The sequence below is a fragment of the Larimichthys crocea genome, chromosome I (genome assembly GCF_000972845.2).
Source record: "Larimichthys crocea isolate SSNF chromosome I, L_crocea_2.0, whole genome shotgun sequence".
Taxonomy (NCBI): domain Eukaryota; kingdom Metazoa; phylum Chordata; class Actinopteri; family Sciaenidae; genus Larimichthys; species Larimichthys crocea.
The window spans coordinates 40,782,905-40,798,191 of NC_040011.1; the positions used below are offsets into that span (position 1 = coordinate 40,782,905).

The 15,287-nt window shown below is 43.1% G+C and overlaps 1 protein-coding gene across 1 annotated transcript; it reads right to left on the bottom strand.

Annotated features, from left to right (window-relative positions):
* Positions 1–6,429: 6,429 nt before the first annotated feature.
* LOC104925167 (progesterone receptor-like) lies at positions 6,430–15,223 on the bottom strand. The gene is made up of 9 exons (XM_019273969.2): positions 14,343–15,223; positions 13,211–13,347; positions 12,847–12,963; positions 11,884–12,027; positions 11,571–11,780; positions 10,869–11,013; positions 9,763–9,893; positions 9,457–9,608; positions 6,430–7,598 (listed from the first exon to the last, which is right to left on the bottom strand). Exons 1-9 carry the CDS (start codon positions 15,221–15,223, stop codon positions 7,434–7,436), a joined length of 2,082 nt encoding a protein of 693 aa, XP_019129514.2. The 3' UTR covers positions 6,430–7,433.
* Between the last annotated feature and the right edge of the window lie 64 nt (positions 15,224–15,287).

The following is a 15,287-nucleotide window of genomic DNA, read 5'->3' on the forward strand; positions in this document are numbered from 1 at the left end:
AATATTATATATATTATAACACATATGACAGAATAGCAGCGATATCGTTCACTCTATAAAGAAATAAAGAGCATAAATGACACTGAGAAACATCCTGTTTTTCAGAGACAGAGAAATGAAACTCAACTGGACGCACACACACACACACACACACACACACACACACACACACACACAGTACGGTTGCATCTGTGTGGGTGTGTGCGTGCATGTAAGCACATATGCATGTTCACGTGTCTGAGCTGTGAGCTATCGTATAACTCAGTGCACTGCCTCCCGCCCAAAGCGTAGCCTCCATCCTATGAGGCATGTTTACGCTTTAGTCATGCGGTAATTACATATGTCGTCTTTTGTTTTCTACTTCCCATAAATTGGAGACCATAATGAGGGAAAAGGCAAATTAGAGAAAGGGGAAGGAGAAAAAAAGAGAAGAAGCTCGTCTTCAAGCTCGTTTAAGCCTCAGAGAACATCTATGGGGTTTGAAATAAGAGGCAGGGAGGAGAAGTGAGGACTGTAAACAGGGACTTTGCCTCTCCAGATGGGAAACTTCTGTTAAGCTGTAATGAGAATGCATAATGACGCAAACAAGCTTGATGGAGGTAGACACGGCAGTGCCTTCATTCAGGAATATGAACAAAAAAAAAAGAAGCTTAATTTCTTCTGGTTTTGTTCTCTGTGATATCCATTTCGGGATTTAAGTGGAAGAGAAATGTCTTCATTAATTGTTTAAGGGAACATGTCTCATTTCTTTTTCACTTTTATTTTCTATTTTCAGCCATGCCCAATTGGGAGAGACGTTGAAAAAGGCAAGTACAAATGATTAAAAAAAAACAACAAAGAATAGGAGTGACTGCTCCTAATGGAACAGTTTTCAGCAGCTGCATTAACAAGCCTGTTTGATTTCCTTCTCCTAAGTGAAGTTGTCAGCCCATGTGTCCACAGTGCTATGTTTAGGATGTCTAAAAGAGTTGTGTTTTCTGGCACCGGCTGATAATAAATGCTAAAGGGGTGACCTTACATCTCTTTCCCCCCGTGTTGCTCTACGGTCATTCTCAAAACAGATCGAGAAATCCCGCTGAAGCAAGGTCAAGAATCCATCATGGGGGTTTTTTACAATAACACACATTTCCATGCTGGCTTTGTGAGAAACAGGCCCGTAGGGAACCAAAAGCTGCCTTTGGTTGTGGTGAAACTCCACTCAAAACATCATAAAGCAACATATTACATTCAATTGAATCTCTCGTTCGTCAAATAAGGGTAAAATACCTTTCCGAGTGTGCTTCTTTACATATGCAAATGCGTGAGTGTTGAATTGTCTGCTTTCATTTCCATAATGTGAATCATGAATTCGCCTCAGATTTGCTTGGTTGATTTCCAGCTATTCTCCCAAAAAAAAAAAAAAAAAAAAAAAAAAAAAAAGGAATCCATATTTGGCACTGTGAAAAGGAACAAAGATTATTGTGAGGAATGCCAGATTACACACACAAATGCATAATGTATTCCACACACTTATACGCACAAAAACACACACTTTCATAGACCAGTGTATTGTGAAAGCGTCCTATGATTGTGAATTACTTTACCATGACTGTTTTGATGAAAATGTATTGCCTTGTCCTTGGAAATGTGGCACAGCAGTCGATATGGTTCTACAGACTCAGTAATACTCTCCACTGTGAAGGCAACAGACTAAAAGACGCTCTTTGACTGATGAAACAGTAGAGGAGAGTTGGGGAGGGGAGGGGGGGGTGGATTCTTTTGCAGAGTCGGCATTATTGGATTTGGATTGTAACATAGTAGTATCAAGTTAGGCTGAGAAGAGCCTGTGAATATCACGTTGGAATCACAATAGACAAGGGCCGATTGTTATTGCACCGCACATCCATTAATAATTCAATCATTTGACCCGTGACATGATTTCCCGTAAAACAATCTGATCCTCTGAGGGCTGATAGAGATATTTGAAATCTATGAGTGTATATGCTGTGTGTATGTGCTCGCGTCTGTTTTGACCTTCCCAGTATGACACAGAACCGATGCCGGAGGCTACAAGTATTATATTTAGGGGAGGGGAGAGACAAGATATCAAAAAATGTGTGTGGCAGTTGAAGTGTGCTGCCGCACTTCCCGAACTAAAGATGTAGCTTGCCCCAAGGGTGCTCCAATAAGCATGCCACAGAAATGGAAGGCCTTACACAAACTGCACTTAAAACTGAGCAGCTCTCCAAAAGCCCAAGTAGAAAATCAGAGCGATGTATGCAGAGTGCATTAAATATAAAAAAAACAAAGTGTGTGAGAGAGTGGAAACAAAGCTGAGTACTATTATAATACATTGTTTGAAGGATCGATACTGACAGAGGAAACATTGCTGTTCCAACTTAGGCCTTAGACACACATACACACATATGCAGACTTAATCGGATATAGGGACACGAATGAACACAGAGTTGCGCGTACACACACACACAAAATGCCAGCACGCTCACGTGCATGCGCGGGGAAAAAAGCTGGGGTGCCATCTATCAGGCTGCAGACGGGAGCCTTGGACGGGGGAAATCTGTCCTGTGATGGCTGTAAATGAGGGCTGTGGCGGCGCTGTCACATTGTGTTTGGCTGGGACACAGGAGCTACGAGGGGTTGAGAGGGGCGGAGGGCATGGACACTGTGTACAGATATAATGAACTTGGGAGATGGCTGAAGCATGGGCAGACGCTGTGATTGTGTCACAGCTAGTGGTGCTCTACTTCTGCTGCAGGGGGAGGGAGGAAAAAAAAAAAGGAGGAAGGAGAGAGGAGAGGAAGTAAATTGAGTGCAGAGAAGAATAGAAGGAGGGAAGAGGCACAGGCAATGATCAAGACAGAAAAACAGAAGGAGAATGAGAGACAGGGAGAAAGGGTAGGGAATGCATAAGCAGCCCTGCAGAGAAACACTAATCGCTGCTGGATTGTCGAGGCGATACCAGTGTTATACCAGAAGAATATTTACTCTAATTAGAGCCAGCTAATGTGTCTCCAGGTACAAAGGCTGTCAGCACTTTCATGAGAATAATTAGAGGCACAGAGCATGCACTGTCCAGGAGAGCGACGCAGAGCCCCCTTTGTACATCATTAACAGTTCACTGACAACAAAAGCGGAGTTAATAGAATGTAATGTGGTCTCCTCACCCATCCGTTTGTTCAAATGGTCATTAGGGTAATGCAGAATAATTCCTTCCTTCTGTGCTTCAACCCAAAACTCCTCGACTCCTCCCAACTCCCATGTGCCCCTCTGAGCCCAGCCTCCATTTCCCTCTCTTTCCCCCTTGACAGAGAATTTTCTCCAGCCTCTGTCCTCTACATCAAGATGATAAACATGATTTCATGGCGCGTTACAGTCATCAGTCTTCGTAAAACACACGAAATCCTCTATAAAAGAATTAATTCTGCTTCGGAGAGACAGAGCCAAACATATAGATTTACAATTCCACACTCGAGTTCCCCGCCGTGTTTTAATGCATCATAAACACTTGGTGTTTTTTGGTCTCTGTTCCAATAAAAACAGAAAGCGCGGGGGTGTAATATCTGGGGCTGGGGGAAATTAAAGCTGAAGTTCCTCTCCTCCTCAGTGCACTCCCAGCTCACACACACACACACACACACACACACACACACACACACACACGGTTAATCAGCAGCCCAGAGAGAAATCTAAGACCACATCTACACCCAGTGGAGGGAACCTGATACAACCACATCTTTCCCCCCCCTTCCCACATTCCCCTCTTTCTCTTAATCATCAACACACACACACACATGCCCCCGCTGATAAATTAGACGCAAGGTTCAGTATGATTAACTAAAGTTAATGAAGACTGAAAGTGATCTCAAACAAGGTAACCATAGAGGGGAAGCCTTTGAGAAAACATGGGGAGTGTAGAAAGCCAGTGGACATTCGTTTTTTTTTCTCTCTCCCCCATTTCTGCTTCTGCTGCCATTTCCAAATGTCCTTTCAGTGTGCGGCGACAAACATAACCCTTCTGACTGCTGGAAAAATAAATCATACTTTCAAGTGAAGACAAATGCCTCATCCGTTGGGAGTAGCCTCAGGCTACAGTCATAATGGCCTCCCTCTATTTCTTTCTGCTTCCCTCTCTCGCTCTCTTTCTTTCTTTTTTGTCTCAAGGCTGGGAGTTTCCCTGAACTAGTTTTCTATGTCCACCCAAACCAGCCTTACGCAGCACAAAGCTGAGTCAGTGCAGACGAGGATTTAGGTGGATATTCCTGTTTTAAGACGCATTTTTATGCATGAATATTCAGGACGGCGAGGAGCACCGTGTGAGCCCCTGGCAGGCAAAACTGCTGCTCAGCTGCAACTTTGAGCAAACAAGAGAAAAAAATCATCAGTCACATCTTTGACTGCCACAACACAATTACACTCCACGCATGGCACAGAGTCGTTACTCATGTCTGATCTTGTGTCGCAGTCATAAAACCATGGATTTCCTAACGCTGCAATCTGTGTGTGTGTTTGTGTGTGTATGAGTGCGTTAGGCCCGGCCCAGGCTTGGCCCTACGCGGGGCAGGCCAGCTGCAGAAGTCTGTCTCCTCTCCTCTCTCGCCTCCTCTGCTCTCAGTGCTATCAGGTTGCCACTCCTCCTCCTTCAGCCCATTACACAGGCCTCTTTATGCTGCGCTAAAAGCTGCTCATGTTCAAACACTCCTGGGAAAAGCTCCTTAAAACACGTCAGGATGAGAGGCCCTGTCTGGTAAAATATTAATAGGAAGTTAATTGGTTGTTAATGGACTGGTGCTTGGGTAGGAATCACCCTCCATTAGATAGGCCACAGAAACAAGTCATTCAGAGGTGTCATCTTACCACCTCCACAATCTAATTGTTTTCCGGTCACCTTAGCTGTGAGTTGCAGTAACCTGGTGTTAAAGACATTATTGCTGTAGTTTTATGTAAGGTCCTGCAAGAAGTACTGAACCCGGTGCCAACCACATTTCCTTGGGAGCTTTGGTATTGTGGGTGTTGGGTTACTTTGGCTCTTAGTTTTTACTTATCTCCACTTCTCTTTCAGTCGTGTTTTCTTTGGTCATCTTCTCACATTCACGAAGTGAATTGTCATGCTGAGCAGTCTCTCCTCTCCTTAATCTCTCCTCCATCTTCACATAAGGAAACATTTTTGAACTTTTGTTGTTTGTGGCCAGTGTGTTTGTGCTTTCTGTGGTCGTCGTTACCCAACAGGAAAAATCCCTCTTCTGCTAGAGTAGGCATGTAATATTGATGCAGAGCAGACTCGCAGAAACACAGAAATCAAATGGAATCTAAACTGAGTTCAAATGTCGACAACAAGACATACATTTTTGATCACTGCAAAACCTACAAGACGCCATTCCTTTTAAGAAAAGCCACAGGGGCATGTGTACCACGGAATATATTTAGAATTAAGTGATATTTCAGCATGTCTTTCAATCCCAACTCCGTTAAGCTCCGATTCATTTATGAGGGGGACAAATACTTGTTGAAAGAGGCTGTTCAGGAAATGGGACTTAAAATGGCGGTAGAGGTTACCCAGACAGACTGCTCTTTACAGTTTGGGCTTTTAAATACACCGTGTAAAAATAAACCAGCTCTCACAGATGTCATTTCCTTGTTGACCCTGCAGACATTTGTAAATATATAATAAACACATATTTTCTCTCAAAACTATACCTGTACGAATGTATGAATGCACTTCTTAAACACACCCTGACATAGTTTACATTGTTATATACTATTAAAACGTTTACTTGCAAATCATCTATTAAGTTTTGACAATTCAAATTACGTCTCTGATTAACATCTTTACCCTTTTACTGCTATGAACTACCCTCTCGTGACTCTGACTATTTAATGGTAACCGTGTTCAAACACTGAGTGAATCCGTGTCCAATTACATTAAGAAGCAAATGTCAATGGATCCACCAGATGTTGTCTTTCAACACTAATGCTGAGATCCGGTTCCAGTGGCAGCTTCAACAGCGGCCACTAGATGGTATTAAAACACCGGCAGCGACTCCTGATACCAGATCAGCAGAAATGGCTGTTTCTTACAGGATAAAGTTGAAATCCATCAGCCAGAGCTCCTGTTTGACTCAGTGATATGTTCTCGTTCACAGCTGTGCCTATTACCTGTCTGGGTGGGGATGTGAGATAATCCTGAGGGTGGGTAATGCAGTGGTAGAAAAAAACCTGTCTGATGTTCTAATGCCTGTCTGTCAACTGAATCAGACAGAAAAACCAGAAAGATTACTCTATTAACACTAGCTCAAAAAAAAAAAAAAAAGACCACACCTTTGCAGGATTTGTGCTGTGAGGTGTCAGTGTACGTCTTTGGCTCTGCACTCATTATCAACAAACAGATACACACTCATGCTTCAGTTTTATTACATTTTACAAGCTGTCAATGTTGCAAAAAAAAACAAAACAACAACAACAAAAAAAACGAGCATAATCTTGGCTGGACCTTTAAACATTTAGCAAAAATGACAATGAACACATGATGGTGCACAACAAAGCAGTTTCAAAGGACGCTTTAAGAAACAGTAGAAAAGTTACAACAGTATGAAATGTCTGCTCTGGAAAAATTGTACTTGAATAAAGTTTGCCACTCAAAAACAAGCAAACTTAAAAAAAAAGAAAACACCCATCACCCATAGTGTTGACTCATGGGTCATTCCAGTACTTTGTCTTTAGTGCAGTTCATATTTCATTGTTTTTGGTGTGCCCTTTTGACATCACAATATTCATAAATATACATTCAAAATAGTATTAAATTTGTCGACACAAAACATTATTTCTATGGATGAGGAGAGCTTTCAAAAAATGTTTTTCTATGCCCTAGACAAGATAGCTTTTCTTTTGAGCATGCATGCCACAACCGGTTATTAACTGTCAATCAACAAGTTTGTTCATCTCAGGTGCACACAATAACATTCATTGTTTAAAAAAAACTCAATGTCATACTACTGCACACAGACAAGCTATAGTGATGTGAACTCTGCAAACGTGTTTTTTTCTCACGACTGTCTTGTCTCTGAAAATGACATGCTGCCATGTAATCGGTATGAAGAAGTCTACATATCAGCTGGGGTTGGCCATTCTTGAATGTGTGGAGGAATGCATGCCAGAAGGTGTTTTAATCAGCTTCAGAAACATTCGATATGCGTGATACAGGTAACAGGCAGCAAGGACAGAGTAGATACAGTAACAAGAATAAAAGAATGTGCTGTATGCCCTTCTGTTCATGTTCACTCGTGCCCCACCCTCACCCTGTAGGTAAAAAGGGGTTAAAGGGGGCTTGTACGACTTTCACCTCATAAAAACATAAACCCTTCTCTATCCGTTTAAGCTACCAGAAATGGCCGAAAAAGGTGCCAAGTGATATATAGGCCAATCACAAAGACTCCACTCTAGGCTGTGCTGTGGAAAAGGATGGGCTTGACCATGCCTGAGAGGATCTTGGGCACGTGAACGCTCACAATCTCCGAGATCATCTCTGGGAAGTTGACACGTGTCTGCACGGACTGAGCTTGGACGAACAGATCATAGGTGAACTGGTGTAACTTCCTCACAATCTGAGAAGGAGAGAAAGAGATCACAAAGGGGTTATTAATAACAAAGATGATATGCTTTAGTGTGTGCAACAGTGAAAAAGAACAAAGAACAAAGCCTGCAGATGAAAGATGACTTAAGAGGCAGCATTAAAACCTGTCTTTGAGCTCCTAAGGGTGATTTAAACAGATGACACTCGTTGTGGCACTCTAAGCTCCACAGACAGGATAAAGCCCAAAGAGGTCTAAACTGCAAAGTCTTGATCAACTCTAGTTTTTCTGCCTAAAGGGCCCCCGCCAGACAATCCCTGGCTGCCCTCTGGCTCATGAGGCATTAGAGGATCTGAGATTTGAGTGGGACACAGACAAAGCTGAGCCTTTAAGGATAAATCCACAGTGAAAGACATGAGACTGAAACTGCTGCAGCAGGAAACTTTCCAGTTTCTTTGGTCACGCCCCAACATCAGGAGTTTTACTCTGACATCTATTTGCTCCTACCACTCACTGTTAGGAGCTCTGAGTATATTCGGAGTAATGATTAAAGCAGTGGAGCTACACCCTCTAGTGGTTGCATTTGTGTAGTTGCGGGCTAATAATGAATTTTCAACAATATCTCATGACATACCTCTTTTGAAAGTATAATGTATATGTGTATTAATATAACCAGGTTATCAGGTCTTTAAACACTGATAAAACGAAGAGCACAAAAAAAGTGCTTTTTTTTTTTATTTTTATATCTTGGCTACATCTCTGCATGAAGCAGGAGCATGTATTTACTTCAACTTAAAAATCCAGCTCCTTTAATTTGAATTTTTGAAGCCATTGTTTTCATTTTTTAACGCAACAAGAATATAAATACATGGGAACATACATACCTGTTCCCATATGTATATGTTAAAAAAAAAAAAAACGGATAGAGTGGCTGCACTGTACAAAAACACCTACAACTCTTGAAACTGTTTTTCTGCTGTTTTATTTGTGCGGAAGCTTTTGTGGTTTTACATTAAATACTTTACCACACCTCAGCTAAGCAATTTATAAAAACAGAACACAATTGATTTACACTGTCCTCTCCTGGATATTAAACAGCGTGTGGCTGTAAAACAGTAATAGCCTTTATGACTCTGGCTGAAGTTTTAGCTTCTTCAGTCATCCGTGTTAATTTTCTCTAGAGACAGCCAACTACCCATAGCTTACTGGTGTACCAATAAAGAAAACAGATGTGTACATTTAAATTCTCATTCAAAGACAATTTGTCAATCTTCATTTTAGTTTATTTTATGTTATGTGTTGGCACTGTCAGCGTTTGTACACCTTGTCTTAGACTGGAAGTACAGTCCACAGCTTCTGGATGTTATTGGCTGGGACTAGAGTGCATTGTGTCATGGACAACTTACTTTTACATAGCAATTCTACCAGCAGAGGGTGACAGTGTTGTTTGTTTTTTTTACTCCTGATACCTCATATGACCCTCATATGACCCTTTGGTATGTGTTTAACCTTAGTTAATGGCTGGGGATCCTTGCATAAACTGATGGTATTCCCCAAGTTGTCACTTGAGAAAAAATGAGAGGAAATTACTTTTTTCCAGTAACAAAACTGAAATAGGCTGTTAAACAGTCAACGCAATTAATTATAGCTACAGCTGAAGCAATCCAGCAATAAAAATTATCGAAAAAAAAACAACTTTGGTTAGTAAATAACTGCACTGGTGTAAGCCAAATACAGTGTTTGTGTATTTTAGAAGAACATTTTTATCTGCTTTTTCCTGCTCGTGTAGTCATGTGGTGTCACTAAGTAAAATTATATTCATGTCATAGCTAATAGAGTCACAGCACAGCGTGTTTTCATACTCTATGTGAAGTAGAATTGTGTCTTTTACCGACTGGAGGTAGTCCAGCAGCTGTGTGAGCTGAAACAGTCTCTGTGTACGGGTGGTCTCCCCGCGGTGGCTGGCCAAACGGTCCAGCTCCCTGATGTAGGAGGTCCGCAGTTCATCAAAACAATGCTGGCTCTTCAGGCCCTCCACTGGCACTGTGACCACAAAGCCAGAACACAACAATAACTCTCACAGACTTTATCCATCCCATCAATTCTCTGAAGTATGGCTGCACTCTATTGTACTCATATTTCACTAGCTGAGTTGACATTCAACTTATTATGTCAGACATGGTCCCAGTAGACTCACTGATGCTGAAGAGGACCAGGGCCTTCATGCAGAGGAACTCCTCCTGGGTGACCTTCAGCATGCAGAACCTTTGGGAGAGCAGCTTCATCCTCACACAGTGTTCATACATACTGGACACTTGCATCCGCTGACTGTGAGAGGGGGGGAAAAAACAGCACGAGAGAAGGAAGAAGCAGCACAAGGTGTGACAAAAGGAGAAATGGGAAGCCAAGAGAGGATTGAGTGGGGAGGGATACAGAAAGGTGGATGACAATTAATGGTGGCAGGGGAGAGAGCGAAAGAAAAAAAGAGGAAAAAAGCAGCAGAGGTGAGAAAAAATGAGTGAGACGGATAATGGAAAAAGAGAACGACAGAGAGGCAGAGAAAAATGAGGGTCAGTTACAAGGGCAGGCGTATCCATTACCATGCAGGTCAGAAGCAACCCAATAGAGTGACAGAGGTCTAATGCAGACAGAATGAGTGTTTTGCTAATGTTGGGAGAAACGCCCGAGAGTGAAAGCTGCTCTGACGGCCTGTAGCCGGCTTTAGTATTCTGAGCGACGCCTCCCTTCGCCACTGAAGACAATTTACCGATAAGAGGAGGTGAAATTGTTACTTATGTATGTCATGTACAGTGATTTGTTTCACAAACTCTGTGCTAAGTTTCTAAAAGTACAGAGAAAAGACAAAAGACAGGAGCCAGGTGTCAGAAACGCTTCGATAGAGGATGGAGGAAGTTGCGTCGAGAATGCAAACTTTTGCAAAGTGGAAAAAAAAAGAAGAAACAACTCATCGCCGTGGCATTTCTAACAAAGGTTTTGTGAAGATGAAACGGAATAAATCATCTGTGGTGATCCCTCTGCGGCCACATATATCAGATGCAAAGGAAGAACAGAACAGACTTGTTTACTGTCTGGTCTAAGAGACACAATGTTCATCATGTCATTTTTTTTTTTTCAAAATCTTCCTCTGAAGCTCGTATTCCACTGTGCCTCTCTTTCCAAATGATGACAGGTAAACTCTCAAGATATTTCCACAAACCCAATGTCACACTGATAATAACGCCTGTTTAGGACCAAACATTCTTTGTTTGATGAAGAGACTGCGCCAGATTTGACAAAACTTACTCATTGAAGACCAGGTCTGGGGCAAAGTAGAGCATGGAGCTGTTAGTAAGGGTGTAGGACCTCCAGCCTAGGGCGAACACCATCACCCCCATCCATGACAACTGAATCATTGACATCTGATCGTCCACATGCAGGTCACGAAAACCTGTTAAAAACACTTATATCAAACATCTGCTCATGCACTAAAGGATAAAATAAAACTTCACAGGTCATTTAAATAAACATGAAAGATTAGTGATATCACAGTGCTGATGCACTGCTGGCCATTTTCAGCCTGACATTCAAGGCTTAAATATGAACATATCTCCCTCTAGTGGTTACTATTAGAGGTGGTTTGCATTACATGAGTGAGCCTGCTTCACCATGAAAGTTTAATACACATACAATTCTGGCAAGACCTTTTATCTGGTGAATAAGATCTTGGGGACTAACAGACATTCAACTCTTCCGTCTAAATTACTTCTACGTTCACCTCTTACAGTCATTACATCATAGTGTTTTGCTCACTCTCTTGCTCAATGCAAGTCTGACCTTGCACTGTTTTGGCATGAAGTACTAATAGTTTCTCTAAATAAGTACTTGTTTAAACCATTGAGAAAGGAAACAAAGCATTACAGCAATTGAGCACACACACTTTGCAGAAACATTTATATGTAGCACTGACTTGTCTGCAGTGTGTTACCTTGGTCAGGATGAGCTTACCTGGTATTGCCTTGGCCCAGCGCACCACGGTTACCAGCTGTCTTTCCCCCAGCTCATTGAGACTGGTGAGCAAGGACGCAGGGCTGTCTGGCAAAGCATGGTCATGTCCGGCATTGACTATTGCCGGCTCAATGCTTTGCAAGACACTGAGCAGGGAGAGGCAGGAGCGCACGGTCGGGGGGATGCCTAAAGCCATAACCTGGGATGGTGCTACAGGATAGAATGATGCACAGACCAGAAGATTAGGAAGAAAAAAAAAGTTGCATACTTTATCTTGTTTTATGGGTTTAATTTATGTGACACTAATCCTTACTTTGAGCCATTAGAACTGCACTTCCCGGCTCCAAAATGACGTCTTTTTTTCCAGGCCTTTCGCCTCGTTCTCCAGGTCCCCAGGGAGCAAGGGGTTGCTCCCCCTCTCCGTTCCTCGTCTGTCCGGCTCCCTTCAGCCTGCGACCTAGAATCCACCGAAGGCAGACGAGAGGTCAAAAGGGAGATAAGGATCTTCCGCTTGCTTCCGTTTCAAGTCGTTTAGTCTAGTATTAAAACTGAGATATAAAGGGTGTCGTTTAGCTCGGTCGGTAGAGCGTCAGCCCCATGTGCAGGGCCTCAGTCCTTGCTGCGGCAGCCCAGGGTTCAAATCCGACCTGTGGCTCTTTCCCCCATGTCATTCCCCATCTCTCTCTCCCCACTTTAAGCTGTCTCTGTCGAATAAAGCTCGAAAAGGGTGAAAAATATCTTTTTAAACCCCCCCCCAAAAAAACTGGGATACAAAACTATAAATGTAGCTTCACTTAAATGACTATCAGCCAACAGAGCTGTTACTTATCTAACTATGTGGGGCAAGGTTGTTGATCTTTGGCTGCTAAAAAAAAAAAGTTTTATGCCTTTGCTGTATTGCATTCGTTACACTGTAACACAGCTGGAACATTTTTTTTTTTTTTTTATATTTTTTTGGCCTTTTTAAACTTTATTTGACTGAGACAGCTTGAAGAGTGACAGGAATGTTGGGGGAGAGAGAGATGGGGACATGTGGGAAAGAACCCCAGGTCGGATTCGAACCCTGGGCCGCTGTGGCAAGGACTGAGCCTTTGTACATGGGGTGGTTGCTCCACCAACTAAGTTAAACGACACCCTAAGCTGGAACATTTGATTACTGACTTTTAATCCAATGCATGCATGGCATCTGACCACTATGACCCAATTTTCACAAATACACGCCGCACATACTTTCCTCCCACCGTCTCTCAGTCTGTCTTTATTTTTAGTTCCTCACCTTTAAGGCTCATTCCCGACATGAAGCATCTCTTCAACCGACATGAGGCGCAGTTTTTCCGCCTCAGCTTGTCGATGGTGCAGTCGTTCCGGCTGGCACACAGGTGATTCTGCTTACCTGTTGGCAAAAAAAAACAAACAGTCCCGGTGGATAAGGGAGATACCTTAACAATGCCTAAGGCTTCCGCTCATAGCAACGATATGTGGGTGTTTGCTGATAACAAATAACTCGCCCTCATAATGTCAGGTCACTGTGCCCTGCCTGCATGAATGAGTGACTGAGTGGGTGTAAGAAATTAAATTAGGGAACGAGTAATTATGTCTGTGTGTTTGTGTGTGCACCTGTGTGTGTGTGTTCCACCCACCTGCAGCGGCTCTCTTGAAGAATACTTTGCAGCTGCCACAGGTGACTGCTCCATAGTGACAGCCAGAGGCATCGTCTCCACACACCTGACATACTCTCCTGTCCGACAGGTACACTCCGGAAAACAAATCCTCATGCCTGTATAGGCAAATACACACACACACACACGCACACACACACACAAACACACAGGCACAAATAAACACCAAGCCGCTGCTTTTAAAGGATACCAAACGAACGTAACTGCGTTTTAGAAAGCCACAATAGTCAACAGATGCACTAAGTTCAGATTTAGGTCACCAGGCTTGGTTGCACATAACTGCGTCACTAATTTCCTAAATCCCATCAAAACATAATAGGGGATTAAACTCTCCAGTGATTATACAGCAACAAGACATCTATAAGACAAATAAGACAATAAGTAAACTTGTAAATAAAAACCTGTGGGGTCTTTCTCGGATTTTATTTCAGTAAGTGGAAACAGGACATCTCCTTTCATTCCAAGCACAGAATCAGCAACAGGTGCTATATCTCCTGTCTATAAATGACACTGATAAATCAACTCGTATTTTGCGTAGTAAGTCAGAGCACAAATAAGGACAGATACTGAAAGTTAATAAGGATAGGGTGAGCTTTGATTCATGCCGATACACAACTTCGCCAAGGCCAAGAAGGGCATGTATGCCAGACAGAGCACGTATGGTTGAATGCCAATACACACAGCTGTTTCTGCAGCTGAACCGGCTGTATCACATCAAAGGAACTGCAAATAATATGAATGATCGTGTTTAATGCATTTGATTTATTTGTGCTGCACTATAAGTCTACAGTAAGTCCATACAAGTCTGATGATGCTCTGGAGACAATAGTTTAAGGTCTTTAAGAGGGGAATGCAGCTTTATGAATGTTAATATATTTACTAAAGAATCAAATTCATAAAATTTAAACACTGTGTGACTCATTAGGAGCCACTGTAACGCTTGGAAGTATGGCCCCTGCTGCATTTGTTTTTCATTAAAGAAAGGTGAGACTGGATGAGTAACAGAAGAGAATGTACTGTGTGTGACATTCTCTGGACATGATGCCAGTGAAAAGCAAGTCGCAATAAATCATTAATAATTTATGTTATTTACCTGAAACTACGATCTGTGCAGTCCACCCAAACTGAAGGTTCGGTCTTGATGGTGGAAAAAGAGGCATGCCCTTGCGGGATTGGACTTTGGTAACTTTCCACTTGACCGTACTCTTGTGCCATCACCGCACGCGTGCCACCTTTACGACTCTGCTCTTCCTTGCTGTACCATACACAGTGGCATTCCTGCTTGGATCCACGAGAGACTTGACCGCAATTACAGTATTTACACAACAAAGTATCTCCACCAGGTCCGCCAGATCCGCTTCTCTCTGGCTCGGATCGTCCGCTGTACGCGCACCACGAACTCGGGCTGTCCCTGTATTGGTTTGAATTGGCGGAGTACGCAGGGTATTGTTTCAAAGGTAAGACCTCGTCCACCTGGGAGGACGCGGGAAGCTCTGCAACTGGGTTCATGAACAAGTTTGATTCTTTGCAGACATATCTGGATATCATCGGACCGCGCGTCACGGTTTGCGCGCCGTCCATCTCGCCAGATATGAGCAGATCCATGCAGCTCACCTGCTGTATGCCATGGCACACCCGCCCAAAGTCGTCCTCTCTTTGGTTAATATCATTAAGCAGAAACTCGCTGGCGTCTGAGTTCATGTTGTGAGCCGCTCCTAAGACAGTCACTCCCCGGGAACTGTTCTCCACACTGGGGTCGAACTCCGTAAAAGCGCTGTTGGAGGAGGGGCACTGGCTCGCGTTGTTGAGGGGTGAAGACACCGTATCCAAACCCAAGGACACTGACACTGCCTTACTTAGCTCAGCAGAAGTCGGGCACGCACAGGTGTCCGCAGTATCTAAGCGATCCCGCTCGTTCATCATTAAAGAGTTTGACGTCTTATCTGGAGCAGGCATGCTCGAGCGAAAGGCCATCTTCAGCTCGACCACGTCTCCAAGAGTTTTAAGCAGCGCGCTGGTTGCGCGGAGAATAAATAAA